This window comes from Hemiscyllium ocellatum, chromosome 25, assembly GCF_020745735.1.
Source record: "Hemiscyllium ocellatum isolate sHemOce1 chromosome 25, sHemOce1.pat.X.cur, whole genome shotgun sequence".
Taxonomy (NCBI): Eukaryota; Metazoa; Chordata; class Chondrichthyes; order Orectolobiformes; family Hemiscylliidae; genus Hemiscyllium; species Hemiscyllium ocellatum.
In genome coordinates this window covers 45,288,816-45,305,535 of record NC_083425.1, presented here as the reverse complement: position 1 = coordinate 45,305,535, position 16,720 = coordinate 45,288,816, and the positions used below count along the sequence as shown (strand labels likewise).

At 42.4% G+C, this 16,720-nt stretch overlaps 1 protein-coding gene across 2 annotated transcripts in view; it reads left to right on the top strand.

The window, feature by feature from the left end:
- Positions 1 to 15,876, top strand: part of LOC132827660 (manganese-dependent ADP-ribose/CDP-alcohol diphosphatase-like) — a 33,111-nt gene extending 17,235 nt beyond the window's left edge. For both annotated transcript variants that reach the window (XM_060844274.1, XM_060844276.1), the window contains exons 3-5: positions 6,939 to 7,571; positions 12,343 to 12,465; positions 15,545 to 15,876. In XM_060844274.1, coding sequence (XP_060700257.1) covers positions 6,977 to 7,571; positions 12,343 to 12,465; positions 15,545 to 15,840 — 1,014 coding nt within the window. In that variant the 5' untranslated portion in view covers positions 6,939 to 6,976 and the 3' untranslated portion in view covers positions 15,841 to 15,876. The remainder of the gene's footprint in view (positions 1 to 6,938; positions 7,572 to 12,342; positions 12,466 to 15,544) is intronic.
- The last annotated feature ends 844 nt before the right edge of the window (positions 15,877 to 16,720 follow it).

Here is a 16,720-nt window from a genome sequence, read left to right as displayed (position 1 = left end):
AACGTTGACTCTCCTGCTCCTTGGATGCTGCCTGACCTGCTGCGCTTTTCCAGCAACACATTTTCAGCTCTGAACATGCAGCAGGACAGGGAGTGTGCAAAAAATGTTTCTGTATGCCCACGAGTCACCTGGCCTTCATGGGCCAAGTTGCAGCAGCATTTTGTGGTTGTCTGCTGAGAGCACCCAAACCAGGAATGACAGGGGGCCCAGGGCAAAAATCAGAAGCTTCAGCAACACAGGTCATGCGGCTGTGCAGATACTGTGCTGGACAGGAGAGCAAAGGGAATTAAGGATATTCGTAAATGCAGTAGAGCGACAGAACCAAAACCTCTCTCCAATATCTTGATTTGAACTGAAAACAAAAGGTAGTTCCTGGCTTTCAGAAACACTCTTGGTGAAGGAGCTTATGGCAGTTAGCGATTTCACCCTCTGACCGATTCCCAAATCTGGAACATTTTGTACCATTTTCGGATACCTTTCCAGCATAAGCCCACACATATAAAGACTTCACATCACCAAGTGAAAAGATTGCTCTTTAAAGGACTGTGATAGTCAATTGTAATTTGTCCAGTTGGCGGAAATGAGGTGCATGGGGTTCCCACGTATCGAATCCCTGCAGGAGAATCAATGGGAACGATAGAATGACTGGTTTCTGTGTCTGTAAGAGCGGAACATCAGTTCCTTGGCTGAGGTCACGGCAAACGCTAAGGATCACTCTGTATGTACACTTTTCAGGGATGGGGACTTTGGTTTGTTACTTTAGACTTAGTGTTCCCGTTAGAGATTGCAGGGTCTCTGCTGTTAGCTAATTTCTCATAGCAGTCACTCTGCGGCCAGTATATAATGCTGGCCACTCTCTGTCCCGTTCACAAGGGGCGGTGTATGTTCGTGGGTCTATCGTCCACAGTAAGTGAAAATTGCAGGCTTGAATTCATTCTGATGTGCGAATTATAATATTATTAGAATTTATATATATCTTTATCCCTTCTAAATTGTTCAGAGCACTTCATTGGCAGTGGGCGATTGATCCACAGAATGTGTTAAGCCATGTATTCACATATTTTGAACGTTAGGTACAAGTGGACCGTGGCAATTTATTATCGACTTATTTAGTGGGGCAATTGGTAGCTTACAAAACTGAAATGCTGCAAGCAACGCAGTTCCTCCCATGAAAGCTGTTTAGTTTAAATTTTCCTGTGTCATGCTCCTTGAAGCAGGAGCCAACTAGGTTAATAACGCTGAAAGGCCAGCGGACTGCTTCGCTGTGTGTGTGTGTGTGTGTATGTACGGAGGCTGGAGTGCAGGGCAGCACCGCAATGGGGTTGTGAGCTCTGTGACTGCAGTGGAAGCTCTGACTGGATTGTGAGATACACATTCCCTCAGTAACAGATATCCTGTGGCGGTTGATTAATTTATCGTTGCCCCATGTACTGAGGTGCAGTGAAAAGTGTTGTTTTGTGTGCTCTACAGCAGCTTGTACCATAAAAAGTACACCAGGCTGGCAGAACAGATTGCAGAACAGTGTTACAGCCACAGAGAAAATGCAGAGAGAGAGATCAGAATTAACACTTGAGAGGTCAGTTCAAAAGTCTGATAACAAACGGGAAGAAGCTGTTCTTTAATCTGTTAGTACCTGTTTTCAAACTTGTATATCTTCTGTCTGATGGAAGAGCGTATAACTGGAAAGTATATCCATTGACTCCATCTATATTTCCTGTGCCCTCAGAAAAGCAACTGACTTAATCAAAGACCCCTCCCATCCTGGTTATACTCTCGTCCACCCCCTTCCATCGGGCAAAAGATATAAAAGTTTCAATACGTGTACTAACAGATTCAAGAACAGCATCTTCTTTGCTGTATTCAGACTTCTGCATAGAGGAGGTGTTGTCACCTATCCTTACTGATTTGTGTTGGTCAAGAAATCGAGAAACCAGTTACAGAGTGGGGAGGTGAGACCTAGGTGTTGGAATTTAGACATGAATTTGTTTGGAATTATGGTGTTGAAGGCAGAATTGAAGTAGGAGCCTGACATAGGTATTCTTATTATCTAGATGTTCCAGAGATGAGTGTAGGGCCAGGAAGATGTTCTCTTTGTTTCTGCATCCCTACAATAAAACTGCAAGTGGATTATAACATCTGCACTCCCTCTATAATGGATTCCTGCTCTCTGTCCCCAGAGCCAAGAAACCATGACAAGATTGTAACATCTGCACTCCCTCACGAATAGATTCTTGCTAAATTAGAGCACATTACTGCAGATGCTGGAATCTGAAACCAAAAGAGAAAATGCTGGAAAATCTCAGCAGGTCTAGCAGCATCTGTAAGGAGAGAAAAGAGCTGGTGTTTCGAGTTTAACTGACCCTTTGACAAAGCTAAAAAAAGGGAGAAATAGGGAGGTATTTTTGCTAGGCTGAGAGAAGGGGAGTCATGGCTCCAGAAGCAAAGGTAGCAATAAAGAGGTAATAATGACAGTGCATAGAGAGATTATAGGGAGATTAGGAGCTGTGAATGACCAAGGCTGAAGCCAGTGCTATATGACAAAATATGTGGCAGATGGGGGGAATGGGTGAAGCAGAGGCAAAATGGAAAACAGGACAAGGGTAGCAAAGGGGGAAAGAGGAGAGGAAAAAGGTGGTGAGAGAGTGGGGGAGCGAGAGAGAGAGAGACAATCAAGAAATAAGAGGTACAGAACAGTGAAAAAAATAAAATTATGGAGCAGAATGAAAACAGAGGGGTCGAAATGGGATAATCATCTGAAGTTGTTGAATTCAATGTTGAGACCGGCAGGCTGTAACGTGCCTAGTCGGAAGATGAGATGCTGTTCCTCCAGTTTGCATTGAGCTTCACTGGAACATTGCAGCAGGCCAAGGACAGACATGTGGGCATGGGAGCAGGGTTGGGTGTTGAAGTGGCAAGCCACGGGAAGGTCTGGGACCTGATTGCATACAGGCGGAAGGTGCTCAGCAAAGCGATCACCCAGTAGGCGTTTTGTCTCTCCAATATAGAGGAGACCACATTGGAGCAACAAATGCAACAGACCAAATTGAAAGAGGTACTAGTGAAACGCTGCTTAATCTGAAATGAGTGTTTGGGGCCTTGGATGGTGAGCATTGAAGAGGTAAAGGGGCAGGTGTTGCACGTTCTGTGATTGCATGGGAAGGTGCCGTGTATGATAGGAGAGGTGTTAGGGTGATGGAGGAGTGGACTATGTTGTCCCGGAGAGAACGATCTCTGTGGAATGTAGACAGGGAGAGGGAAGGGAAGTTGTATTTAGTGGTGGCGTCGTGTTGGAGTTGTTGAAGATGGTGGAGGATTATTCTTTGCATTTGAAGGCTGGTGGGCTGAAAGATGAGAGCAAGAGGGACCTTATCCTTGTTCTCGGAGGGGAGGGAGGGGGTGAGGGTCGTGGCGCGGGAGATGGGTCGCACACTGTCAAGAGCCCTGTCAACAACTGTAGGTGGGAAGCCATGGTTGGAGAAGAAGGAACACATATTAAGAGCACCACTTTGGAAACTGGCCTCATTGGAACAAATGCGGTGGGGCGAAGGAACTGAGAGAAAGGGATAGTGTCCTTAGATGACATAGGGTGAGAAGAGCTGTAGTCCAAATAGCTGTGGGAGTCAGTAGGCTTGTAATGGATATTAGTGGATAGACTATTGCTGGAAATGGAGACAGAAAGGTCAAGGAAAGGAAGGCAAGTGTTGGAGATGGACCAGGTGAAGGTGATGGAGGGATGGAAACTGGAAGCGAAGTTTATGAATTTTTCCAGGTCAGGACGAGAGCATGACGCCGCACTGAAATAGTCATCGATGTACCAATAAAGCAGTTGTGGGAGGGGACCCGGGTAGGCCTGAAAAAAGAAATGTTCCACATACCCCATGAAAAGGCAGGCATAGCTAGGACCCATGCGGGTACCCATTGCTACACCTTTGATTTGGAGAAAATGGGATGAGTTGAAGAAGAAGTTGTTGAGAGAGTGAACACGTTCAGCCAGGTGGAGGAGAGTGGTGGTGGATGGAGATTGTTTGGATCTCTTTTTGAGAAAGAAGCAAAGAGTTTTCAAGCTATCTTGGTGTGGGATGGAGGTGGAAAGAGACTGCACATCCACGGTGAATAGAAGGTGGTTAAGGCCTGTGAATTGAAAGCTGTCAATGTGTCGCAGGGCATCAGAGGAATCCCGGATGTAATTGGGAGGGAGTGAACTGGACGAGTAAGGATGGGATCAAGGTAGGAGGAAATAAGTTCAGTAGGGCAGAAGCATGCTGACACAATGGGTCTGCCGAGACAGTCCTTCTTGTGGATTTTGGGGAGTAGGTAGAAACGGGCTGTCCGGGGTTGGCAGACTATGAGGTTGGAAGCTGTGGTGGGGAGGCATCCAGAGGAAATGAGGTCAGTCACGGTGTTGGAGACAATGGCTTGATGCTCAGTGGTGTGGTCATGCTCCAGGGGGAGGTAGGAGGAGGAATCTGAGAGTTGGTGCTCAGTGGCTGCGAGGTAGAGGTCAGTACGCCAGACAACAACAGCACCCCCTTTGTCAGCAGGTTTGATGACAAGGTTGGGGTTGGACCTAAGGGAGCTAAGAGCAGAAAGTTCGGATGGAGAGAGGTTGGAATGGGTAAGAGGGGCAGAGAAATTAAGGCGGCCAATGTCCCATCGACAATTGTCAATAAAAAGTTCGAGGGAAGGAAATTGTCCTTGCGGGGATGTCCAATTAGAGGTGGAATGTTGGAGGGATGTGAAAGGATGTGTGGAGCGGGGGGAGGACTCCATGAGTGAGCATGAAGGCGAAGGTGATGGCAGAAGAGCTCAGCATCATGTCGAGCCCGGAATTCATTGAGGTGGGGACGTAAGGGTACAAAGCTGAGTCCTTTTGCTGAGAACAGCACGCTCAGCCTCAGAGAGGGGAAGGTCAGAGGGTATGGTGAACACACGGCAAGGGCTGGGACTGGAAGAGATGGGGTTCGAGGGATTGGGATTGTTGGAAGGTGGAGAGTGGGCGGGGGTGTGGATGAGAAGTTAAAGCTTGCGTTCCTTAACATCTGCAAGAAACAGGAAAAGTTTGGAGTTAAGGCGTCAAATGAAAAGACTGATGGCAGGATATTTTTCTGGCGGGGGTATCCAATTAGAGGTGGAATGTTGGAGGGATGTGAAAGGATCTGTGGAGCAGGGGGAGGACTCTTGCCCAAAGAACTGAGCATGAAGGTGAAGGCGACGGAAGAAGAGGTCAGCATCATGTTGAAATACTGCAGATGCTCAAACTCTGACCAAAAAAACAGAAAGTGCTGGAGAAACCTAAGGAGGTTTTGTAGCATCTGTAGAGAGAGAAACTAAGTTGATATTTTAAGTACGATATAACTATTCTTCAGAAATACATTTTATTTTTTGAACTTGCCTCTGTTAAATTCCAAAAGGCAGAGTTTGCTACCCAAACAAAAATTATAGCAAATGGTTTTGATTTAATTTGGTATACAACACAAGAGTAGAGATTCAGCATGCCATCCAGGGCATTGAGAATTAGCTACCTGTTGTCTTAAAGGCCTGAATTTCAATCCCAATGTTTCACCAAGTCCACAGTTAGAGAATTAATACAAACGTCCGATGACAAGACAGAAATCTGACCTTGTGAGCTGCCTGGGTAAAGTTCCATCTTCTTGTTAACCTTTATGTGAAAAGCATTCTCCTCATTTCCTCCCCTGCCCCCATTCTCCTGTTGATAATCTTGAGTCTGTGTCTCTCATTTACCATTTTGTTATCCTCTGAAAAATGCATTTCATTACTGATAATCTCAAAAAAAACATAGTCTTCCAATTTTTCAATTCTTTTTAATTGCTGAAAACTTTTATGTGTTGATTAATCCGTTCCAGGACTCGGTTCGCGAACCGAAAAGTTCGCGAACTGAATCAATTTTTCCCATTGTTCAGATAGCGTAAGAATGCTTGGACGTAGCAACGAACGCTGTTCACAGCGCACGCGCCAAAAACGAACTGAATGAGATCACGTGGGGCCCGAGAACTTTTGTGTTCAACAAGCACATAGCAAAGCAGAACAATGAAACCATGTGGTTGCACACGGGCTTTTTGCATTCGTACCTTCGCTCGTACCTTGAATTTTGTACGTATGTTGAAGCTAAATTTTATGTACAATCCTGTTCGTAAACCGATTTGTTCGTGAACGGGGTCGTTCATATGTCGAGGCGCTACTGTACTTCTGATTGTCAAGCCATCCAATTTGATAACTTGAACCAGCCTCAATCTCATATGCCTTGTACTTATCGATTGTTGAGAAGATTTGTAGCCCAGGTTGATGGTAAGTATGTCAGTTAGCTCGCTAACCTTGAAGGTTTATTTTTGAACATTTTGTCACCATACTAGATAACATCTTCAGTGTGAGTCTCTGGTATACTACCAGCTCTTCCACCAGCTATTCTCACTGATGATGTTACTTAGTATGGTGATAAAACATCTGAAATCAAACCTTCCAGCTCAGCGAGCTAACTTACATACTTTTGTACTTATCTTTAACATAAATTAAAAGAAAATGGTATGGCATAATTACTTATGCAATGACAGAATCTGCACCCTTCAAATCCTAGAGATATCGCTTTATCTTGGTCTTTGCTTTCTGTTCTTCATGCTACTCATCATTTAGTATATGACCATATTCTCATTAATGCTTTGTGTCATATAAGTGATCTATTCAACAGTCATAGGGCATAGACGTGAGAAAACCTCTAGGGAATGAATGAATTTTGTCACCTTCAGCAGCAGAAATGTAGAGGGAAGTGATTTGAAGTTGTGCTTCTGGGATCCAAGTATCAATTATCAATAGATCTTTATCAATATAACATTGTCTGGTGAAATGAGCAATAAAGAAACTTAATGATGCAGTGAACTTTATTAGAGCTGGGCTATTTTTAAACCTATTTTTATTTTTTTCAGATAGTGGCAAAGTATGTGGACTTTAAGTTCATGAAAGAATGGCAACTGACGCAGATGAGCCAAACAAACTGAATTTTACTTTCGGTGTCATAGCAGACATTCAATACGCCAATACAGACAATGGTTATAATGGCGCACACACAATGAGACGTTATTACAGGAACAGCCTCCATTTACTGTGCAGTGCTGTCAGGGGATGGAATGAAGAAGTGAACACTCCCAGCTTTATCCTGCAGCTTGGAGACATCATTGATGGATGCAATTTGCAGCTAAAGTCCTCAGATCATGCACTTCAAGTGGTCTTAGATGAATTTTCAAAGTGTTCATCTCCTGTGCACCATATCTTGGGTAACCATGAATTGTATAATTTTGATAGGGAACTATTACTTAAATCAGCTCTCAATAGCACGTGCCTGGGAAACAAAGATAGCAGTATTGAGACCTGGTCCAAACCTAATGACTCAGAGGCATTTTATGGCTACCATTTTAGTCCTTTCCCTAAGTTTCGATTCATAATCACCGACTCATACGACCTTAGCATTTTGGGAAGGAAATATTCCAGCAAGAAACATCGTGACTCGATGGAAATACTGAAGTCATACAACAAAAATGAAGATTTTAATAGCTCAAAAGGTAATTTAAGGTTACATCCATATGCACTGGTATCGGGTGACCATAAAGTTTTATTCAATTAACTGATAGAGTCTAGAGGTGTACAGCACGGAAACAGACCTTTTGGTGCATCCCGTCCATGCCAACCAGATACCCAACTGTGAGAAACAAAGCTCACTCATTTCAATAATTTCAGTCCGAGACAAAATCTGAATCAGTAGTGTCATTTATTTCACACTTGCAAGTGGGTGTGATGTCCACAAGGCAGGGACAAAAACACTGAATTCAACAAATACTCGATATTTATATAATTTGGTTCCTACATTTTTAAAATTTCATTGTTCCCTCCCCTGTTTACATCCTCCACTTCCCTAAGACCGGTACCCATTACTCCTGTTTATCTCTTGTCTTATCTGGCCTTATCTGTGACAAAATGCTTATTTCTGGCCTCACAAGGCCGTTTGACCTCATCCTGCTGTGGGCACATCCTTGCCTTACCATTATCTACTCCTTCCATCTGTTCCTTTCCGCACAGCATCTTATCACCAAGCCCTTTTAATTGGGGTTTGTTCCTGTGTTTCTGTAAAAGTGGGAAACAGATGTTTATACCTATTGTTTATACAGGCATATCTAGTTTAACTGCCTCTCTTCACAGCATCTTATCTAGTGCCTATATTTCTACCATTGTTTTGCAATCCCGTTTCTTTCTTGCATACATTTTTAGCTAATACAAAAAAGAATTATGCATTTCCTCCACATAGTTCCCATTCTTGTTGACTCAGCTCTTGGCTGAAACAATTATGCATTGATGTGAGTTCATTTACTTTTGTATAATCAATTATAATTGCAGAAGTAACATTAATTTACCTATATCCCACACAACCCAATCCAATCCCATCTGCCAGCACCCAGTCCATATCCCTCCAAACCCTTCCTATTCATATACCCATCCAGATGTCTTTTAAATGCTGTAATTGTACCGGCCTTCACCACTTCCTCTGGCAGCTCATTCCATAGACATACCACTCTCTGCGTGAAAAAGTTGCCCTTTTGGTCTCTTTTACCCAAGTTTTATATTACACAGATGATGGCAAGGGATGTGAAATTCACAATGCTCAGAGAGACAACTGAAAGAGAAGAGGGTAAAACACATTGAATGTTACTTGCTGATTTGAGTTGGGGCAGGATATATTGTCAATTAAACCAAGCCTGTTTCACCTTCATCCTTATTGATTTCAATTCATGGACAATGTATTTAATCTATTTATCTTGCTTATATGTAGACTTTACACTTCTTTATATTTGGAGACAGTGGGGTTTGCAGATGCTGGAGATCAGAGTTGAGAGTGTGTTGCTGGAAAAGCACAGCACGTCAGGCAGCATTCAAGGAACAGGAGATTCAACGTTTTGGGCTGGAAACGTCAATTTTCCTGCTTCTTGGATGCTGCCTGACTGCTGTGCTTTTCCAGCAATGCAATCTCGACTTTTTTTTTATTTGTCTGCCCATGTCCTACCTTAGTTCGTGTATCGGACACAATTTTATTGCAAACTTCAAGGGTCCTAACATCGGGTCTAATTAGAGGTATCAGACTGTTGCATGGATAGTCCCAGAGGAAGCTGTCTAACCAGTCTGTTCAGAACTCACTGAACTAATAAAGGCAGAGTGGGATGTATGTGGATCTCCGTTTGGCCCATCAGAATCTGGCATGCCTAAAGCCTCCGTTGAAAAGGTGGATCCTACTGACACAGGTCTGAGAGTGTGGAGGAGCCCTCAGAGGGGTCAACATAATTTAAAGCAGTATATCTCCTTCCAACACACTTGAACAGGACACTGGTGTCATTGACATCTTCATTGTGCACCCCCATTATACTGGACCTGGGCATAGTGCTCACCTGTTACTACCTCTCCCATACTGTTCTGCTGGTCTCTCCCATGTTGCTGCCTCTCCCTTACTGTTCTGCTGGTCTCTCCCATGTTGCTGCCTCTCCCTTACTGTTCTGCTGGTCACTCCCATGTTGCTGCCTCTCCCTTACTGTTCTGCTGGTCTCTCCCATGTTGCTGCCTCTCCCTTACTGTTCTGCTGGTCTCTCCCATGTTGCTGCCTCTCCCTTACTGTTCTGCTGGTCACAGCCCTTGTTGTTGCCTTGTTTGCTATTGTCCTCACCACTGCCTACCATCCTCCAATGCTCACCGTTTTCCTCATCTCTCATCAGTGGCCACCTCTACTTTTCAGGAATATCATGGAGGTTGGTCAGGTAGTATTTTCTTTTAAATCGATGCAGACAGTTAATTAAGTTATTGGTACAGGGCAGTGTACCCAATAATCTAGCCACATGGAGCCAGTTACTTATTAGTAAATCAGAAATGAATAATAGCACCATTTTGGACACACAGTGCAAGTGTACATTAACCTTTTTGTGCCTTTTTATGCAAATGAAATTTTGTCAATTCATTATATGGGGATTCAAGTAATAGTAAAGAAGTATTGCAATAACAACTATACAGGGAATTTTCAACACCATTCTAGAATACTCTCTAATTTTGCTTTCCATATTTAAGAAAACCTGCATTGGAGACAGTGAAAATTCATTAGATTGGGTAATCCTCTCATCCCAGGGACCAATGACAAGAGGCTGAGTAAATTGTGTCTGTATTCACTGAAGTTTGGAAGAATGTCATGATAACACTGAAACAAGTCAAGATTATGAAAAGACTTGATAAGGTAGATACTGTGTTGCTGTTTCTCCTGGCTAGGCATTTAGGGTTAAGAGGGCACAACTTCAGGATAAGAGGCTGAGATAAAGAAATATCTCTATTTAAAAGGTTGTGGATCTCAGGAATTCTGTATCTAGAGGGCTACGGATGTATATAATCATTAAATTAATTTAAATTTGGAATAGGTAAATTTACTCTTGCTTCTACTGTTTGTTGGTGTGGTGATAATACAAAAGATAATACAGCATGGTTATCACATTGGAGGCTATATTTCAGCTCTTCTGTCTTTGTTCCACTGAGGATGAGTATAGAAGGATGGAATTTTTTTTTCGAACCCCCAAACCGTGATTGCAAGTATGGAATAAGGACAAACTCCTATAAAATTTCCATGAAATAGCAATGACTGTTGTAGTTTTATTGTTTGTCTCTAACTGGCCTTGAACTGAGTAGCTTGCTAAGTTGTTTCAGAAGGCAGTTGACAGTCAATCACGTAGAATCATAGCATTGTACAGCATAGAAACAGACTCTTCGGTCCAACTCATCCATGCCGACCAGATAACTCAAATTAATTTAGTCCAATTACCTTCTAGACTCTTCCCATTCATTTGCATCAGTATCCATCACTTACTCTGACAGCTCATTCCATACATGCAATACTCTCTGCATCAAAATGTTGCCCCTTAGGTCCCTTTCATATCTTTCTCCCATCACTTTAAACCTATGGCCTCTAGTTCTGCACTCCCCTATTCTGGGAAAAAGACCTTGGCTTTTTACTCTATTTATGCCCCTCATGATTTTATAAACCTCTATACAGTTACCCCTCAGCCTCCAATGATCTGGGGAAAACAGCCCCAAACCTATTCGGCCTCTCCTTATAGCTCAAACCCTCCAACCCTGGCAACATCCTTGTAAATCTTTTGTGCACTTAACAGGAAGACCAGAATTGAATGCAGTGGTCTAACCAGTGTCTTGAACAGTCACAACACTCAATGCACTGACTAATAAACACAAATGTATCAAACGCCTTCTTTACTACCCTGTCTACCTGTGACTCCACCTTCAAGCGACTATGAACCTGCACCCCAGGGTCTTTTTTTTTTGGCAACACTCCCCAGAACCTACCATTAGGCACGGTGGCACAGTGGTTAGCACTGCTGCCTCACAGCGCCAGAGAGCGGGTTCAATTCCCGCCTCAGGCGCCTGACTGTGTGGAGTTTGCACATTCTCCCCGTGTCTGCGTGGGTTTCCTCCGGGTACTCCAGTTTCCTCCCACAGTCCAAAAGATGTGCAGGTCAGGTGAATTGGCCATGCTAAATTGCGCGTAGTGTTAGGTAAGGGGTAAATGTAGGGGTATGGGTGGGTTGCGCTTTGGCGGGTCGGTGTGGACTTGTTGGGCCGAAGGGCCTGTTTCCACACTGTAAGTAATCTAATTAAGTGTATAAGTCCTGCCCTGATTTGCCTTTCCAAAAGGCAATACCTCACATTTTTCTAAATTAAATTCCATCTGCCACTCGGCCTATTGGCTTATCTGATCAAGGTCCTTATATACTCTGAGATAACCTTCACTGTCCACTACACCACCAATTTCAGTGTTATCTACAAACTTACTAACCATTCCTCCTATACTCCCATTCAAATCATTTATGTAAATGACAGCTGTGGGTCTGGCATCACATGTAAGCCAGACCAGGTGAGGTTGGCAGATTTCCTTCCCTGAAGGACATTAGAGAATCAGATACATGTTTCCAACAATCAGCAATAGCTTCATGTTTACCTTTAGATTCTTAATTCCAAATGTTTTTTAAAAATTGAACTCAATTCCATCATCTGCCTGGGTCTTTGAACCTGGATCCTCAGAACATTTGCTGAGTTTCTGGGTGAATAGTATAGCAAACATATCATTAAGCCATCGCCTCCACAAATTAATTTGAATTAGGGAATTAGTTTGTGTGGGGAAGAACCAAATACTAAAAAAGAGTACGCCTCCCAGTGGCGTTTCAAAATGTGATGAGTTTTCATATGTTCAAAATCATTACAAATTTAAAACTGAAAAGTTCTGAAATATTTCATTAACAGGGCTCAATGGGCTGGAAAAACGTTTTGTGGCATTTAATGGAGGTTTCAGTAAGGAACAGTTGGATTGGCTGAACAAAATATTAACTTTCTCAGATCGTAACCAGGAGAAGGTTACAATTGCTGGTAGGTGCTGGTTATCTAAAATCACAACATATTCAATTCAGAGTATATAGTTACACAATGGTATCAATGGGATAAAATTATAGACTTGGCAAGATTTTGTCAGTAAGCATTAAACACATTCTTTAGAAATGAGGTTCTAATCTCATTACAAACAACAAAAAGAAAAATATTCTCCTATTTCTTTAGAGCTTTGTGATTTCTTTAACAATGGAAACCATCATAAATTTGCTAACTTTAATTTTCCTCTCAATGCAACTTGCTCTTTAACATTTTAATAAATGATGTGTGATATGCAATAGTGCACTTAAAACTCAAATTTTCTTTTCCATCACTGGTTTTTAATTTTCTGGTGTTAACAAATAGCAACTCGAGCAATATTGTTCATTATCCTGGCCTGCGCTGTGATCCTTAAAAGAGAAAGGCTTAAAACTGCGAGATCACCTAAAATCCCAAAACTTGTTTTTCTGTAATTCATTCATGGTGTATGGGCATTGTTGGCAAGATAAACATTTATTGCCCATCCCTGTTTACCATTGAAAAGGTTGTAGTGAGTTGCTTTCTTGAACTGCTGCAGTTGATTTACTGTGGGTTGACCACCAGTGTTGTTAGAGGGTGAGTTACCTCCTGGTGACACTGAAGAAATGACGGTATATTTCCAAGTCTGGATGATAAACGGTTTGGAGTCCAACTTGCAGGCAGTGGGGTTCCCAGGGATCTGCTGTCTTGTCTTCTCGGATGGTATGGTCGTGAATTTGGAAGGTGCTAAGGAGAGTCAGTAATATCTTAAGTGCATTTTGTAGATGGGGGAACCTTAGCGGTGGTGTGTTCCCGTGCATTTGCTGCCTTAATCTTTCTAGTTGGTAGAAGTAACAAGTTCAGCTTTTTGACTTAAGATGTAACCTTCAACCTACCTAAAAACCCCAGTTTCCACCTCTCTGAACAAGGACCTCAGTCTTATTATTTGTTTCTGAGATCGGAGAACAAAGTCAAAACAATTCCCGGCTCCACAGGCATAACTCATGAGAAAGTGGCTGGGAATGTGAGGTTTTCATTTCAGCGAGGTAGGAGTTCCTTGGGAGTTAAGGCCTGGTGACCCTGGAAGGTGAGCAGAGGGTGCTGTGTGCAGAAGTATGCTGAACGGGAGGCATATCTCCATACATGGGCACTGTTACCAAGCCATGCACCGGAATCACATAGGAGTGGAGATAGCTGCTGATTCATATCACAGAAATGATGGCCGTCATGTCTGCCAGAATTGGTAACTGGCTTCCCGTAGCGTTGTACATTCTAATCAAATTTTGTTCTTTATGAATTGTTGTGAAACATCAGTTAAAATTTCTATTTCTATTGTCACTAGTTGTCAAAGTAACCATAACCTATAAAGTAAAAACCAAAGAATTGCAGATGCTGGAAATCTGAAACAAAAACAGAAATTTGAGTTATGAAGAAGGGTCACTGGACTGGAATATTAATTATAGAATCCCTACGGTGCAGAAGCAGGACATTCAGCCCATCAAGTCTACACTAACTCTCCGAACAGCATCCCATCTAGATCAATCCCCCACCCTATCCCTGTAACCATGCATTTCCTATGGCTAACACACCGAGCCTGCACATTTCTGGACACTATGGGCAATTTATCAGGGCCATTCAACCTAACCAGCACATCTTTGACCTGTGTGAAGAAACTGGAGTACCTGGTGGAAACACACACAGACACAGGGAGAATGTGCAAACTCCACACAGATAGTTGCCTGAGGCTGGAATTAAACATGGGCCCCTGGTGCTGTGAGGCAGCAGTGCTAACCACTGAGCCACTGTGCTGCCCTAACTCTGCTTTCTGTCCATGGATGATGCCAGTCCTGCTGATTTTTCCAGCAATTTCTGTTTTTGTAGCAATAGGCTATCTTTGTCTGTGGCTGTAATACAGCAAAAGCCTCTTTTGCCATTCACGTGTTAAACAATAAAGTGAGACTGTACACCCTGATATGCCTCCAAATTCCACACACCTGCCTTTGTCCCTTAATACATTTGAATACGAAAAATGTCTCAATCACAGATTTAGAATTTAGAATCAATTTAGTATTAGCTGCTGTTTACAGAACTGTTCTACTGAGTGTATTCCTACCTCACTCCTACAGGGTCTTGCTTTGACTTCAGACAATATCCCTTTGTCCTAGATTATCCAATAAGAAAGCTCCTGTCTCTCTATCTGCTCCTTTTCATAGCTTGAGAATGTTAAGCAAAACACCCCTCAACTTTCTAATGTCTAGGCAGGACAACCCTAGTTTGTATAACCTTTTCTCCAAAATCAACCCTAGCAGGCTAGTTATCATTCTTATAAATCCATACTGTATTCCCTCTAATGTCAATATACTTCCGCTCATTAAGGATATTCTCATGATGCTCCAGGTACGGTCTTATCAGTATAGCTAAAATGGATCTTTAAGAATGAATAGATTAGATTCCCTACAGTGTGGAAACAGGCCCTTTGCCCCAACAAGTCCACATCAACCTCTGAAGAGTAACCCACCCAGACCCATTTTCCCTCTGACTAATACACCTCACACCAAAGGCAATTTAACATGGCTTGCACATCTTTGGACTGTGGGAGGAAACCCACACAGAGTTTGTGCAAACTCCACACAAACAGTTACCTGAGGCTGGAATCGAATCTGGGACCCTGATGCTGTGAGGCAGCAGTGCTAACCACTGAGCCACTGTGCAGCTCCCTTTATTTCAGTTCACTGGAGATAAAGGCCATTAGTGTTTTTTTTGTAAGTGATTGTCAAATACGGCCCCATTTACTTTATATCAAATCCTTAGAAACAGTTAGATACCCTTAGAAAGAAGTCACAGATTATAGGGCTCATCTTTCAAACGGTGAAGTTCCCAAATGGCACAAACATTTCCTGAAGTTATTCCCTGATCAAATCAGCAATATGATTTATGTCAGCCTTCATGGGTGATATCTGAAGACCCTGCTGTCTGATCCAGTATTGTCAGGTCAACGGGATTTGACTGCTGTCAATTTCGTACATCAGAGCAAACAAATAAAACTGTTGTATTTTTATTGCAGCTCATGTTCCAATCCATCCACAGTCTGCAAATTCACATGGAATTGCATGGAACTACGATGAGATCCTGTCAGTGTTGCATGCACACACGAGTGTTGTGTGTTTTCTGGCAGGACATGACCACAGTGGAGCTTACTGCTTGGATTGCCATGGAATTCACCATCTTACATTCGAAGGTGTGATTGAAACACCACCAGAGAGCCATGCATTTGCAACTATCTATGTATATGATGACAGAATGATTGTCAAGGGAAGAGGCAGGATTCAAGACAGGATTCTTCACTACAAGAAAATCTGAATCAAATAATCTTTAGCTCATCATAGAAATGTTAATGTTCTGTACCATATGAATACATTGAAAAAACAAGTGGGATCAAAATTAGATCATCGCCTGTTAAATATAGTAGTACCTACAGATTAAAATCTCAGATCTGAAAAGAGAGTGACACTTTCTGCTGTGTGTCAAGTGTGTGTGTCTTTAATTCAAGATTTTGTGAACAGTTGACAAATTAGCTTTCTGTCTCATATAATCAAATCTTGTCCCAGGTTTCTTGCTCACTTTCTGATTTGAAAAGTTTTGCTTTCAAGTCTTACTCAACATTTCAGCACATTATCTTCGAACAGTATCAGTGCTGCATTATGAGAGGTAATACCTGATAAACTAAGACAATCTTTTTGAAAAGCTGGAGAACTCAAGGGTCCTGGTCAATTTTCATCCCTGAACCAGCATCACCAACCAAAAATAAGTCTCTGTTCATTAGCCACTTAGTGTTTGTGGGAACATGGCTGCTGTGTTGCCTTTACATTAAAATAGTGACTAATCATGGTTAAATGCCTTGGGACAAGCTGAACTCAGAAAGGCCAGTATAAAAATGCAGAAGTTCTCTTTTCTGAGAAATCTTGAAACATGTTTAACATTCTCACAAGGCTTCCATTTGACATTGACTGACAATCAGCTGATTTGGAATCATAGCTATGTAGCATGATAGTGGAAGGAACAGCCAGCGTATAGATAGCATTGTCAGTGTTCTGAGGCACGGCAATCCTAACAGCACAAATGGAGTAAAATATAACATTTTATAATTTATCATTTTATTTTTCTCACTTTACAGTTGTGATATGTTTATTCTTTTCAACTAAAATTAGGCCATTGCTTGGTTGGTAGTAGAACCGTTATA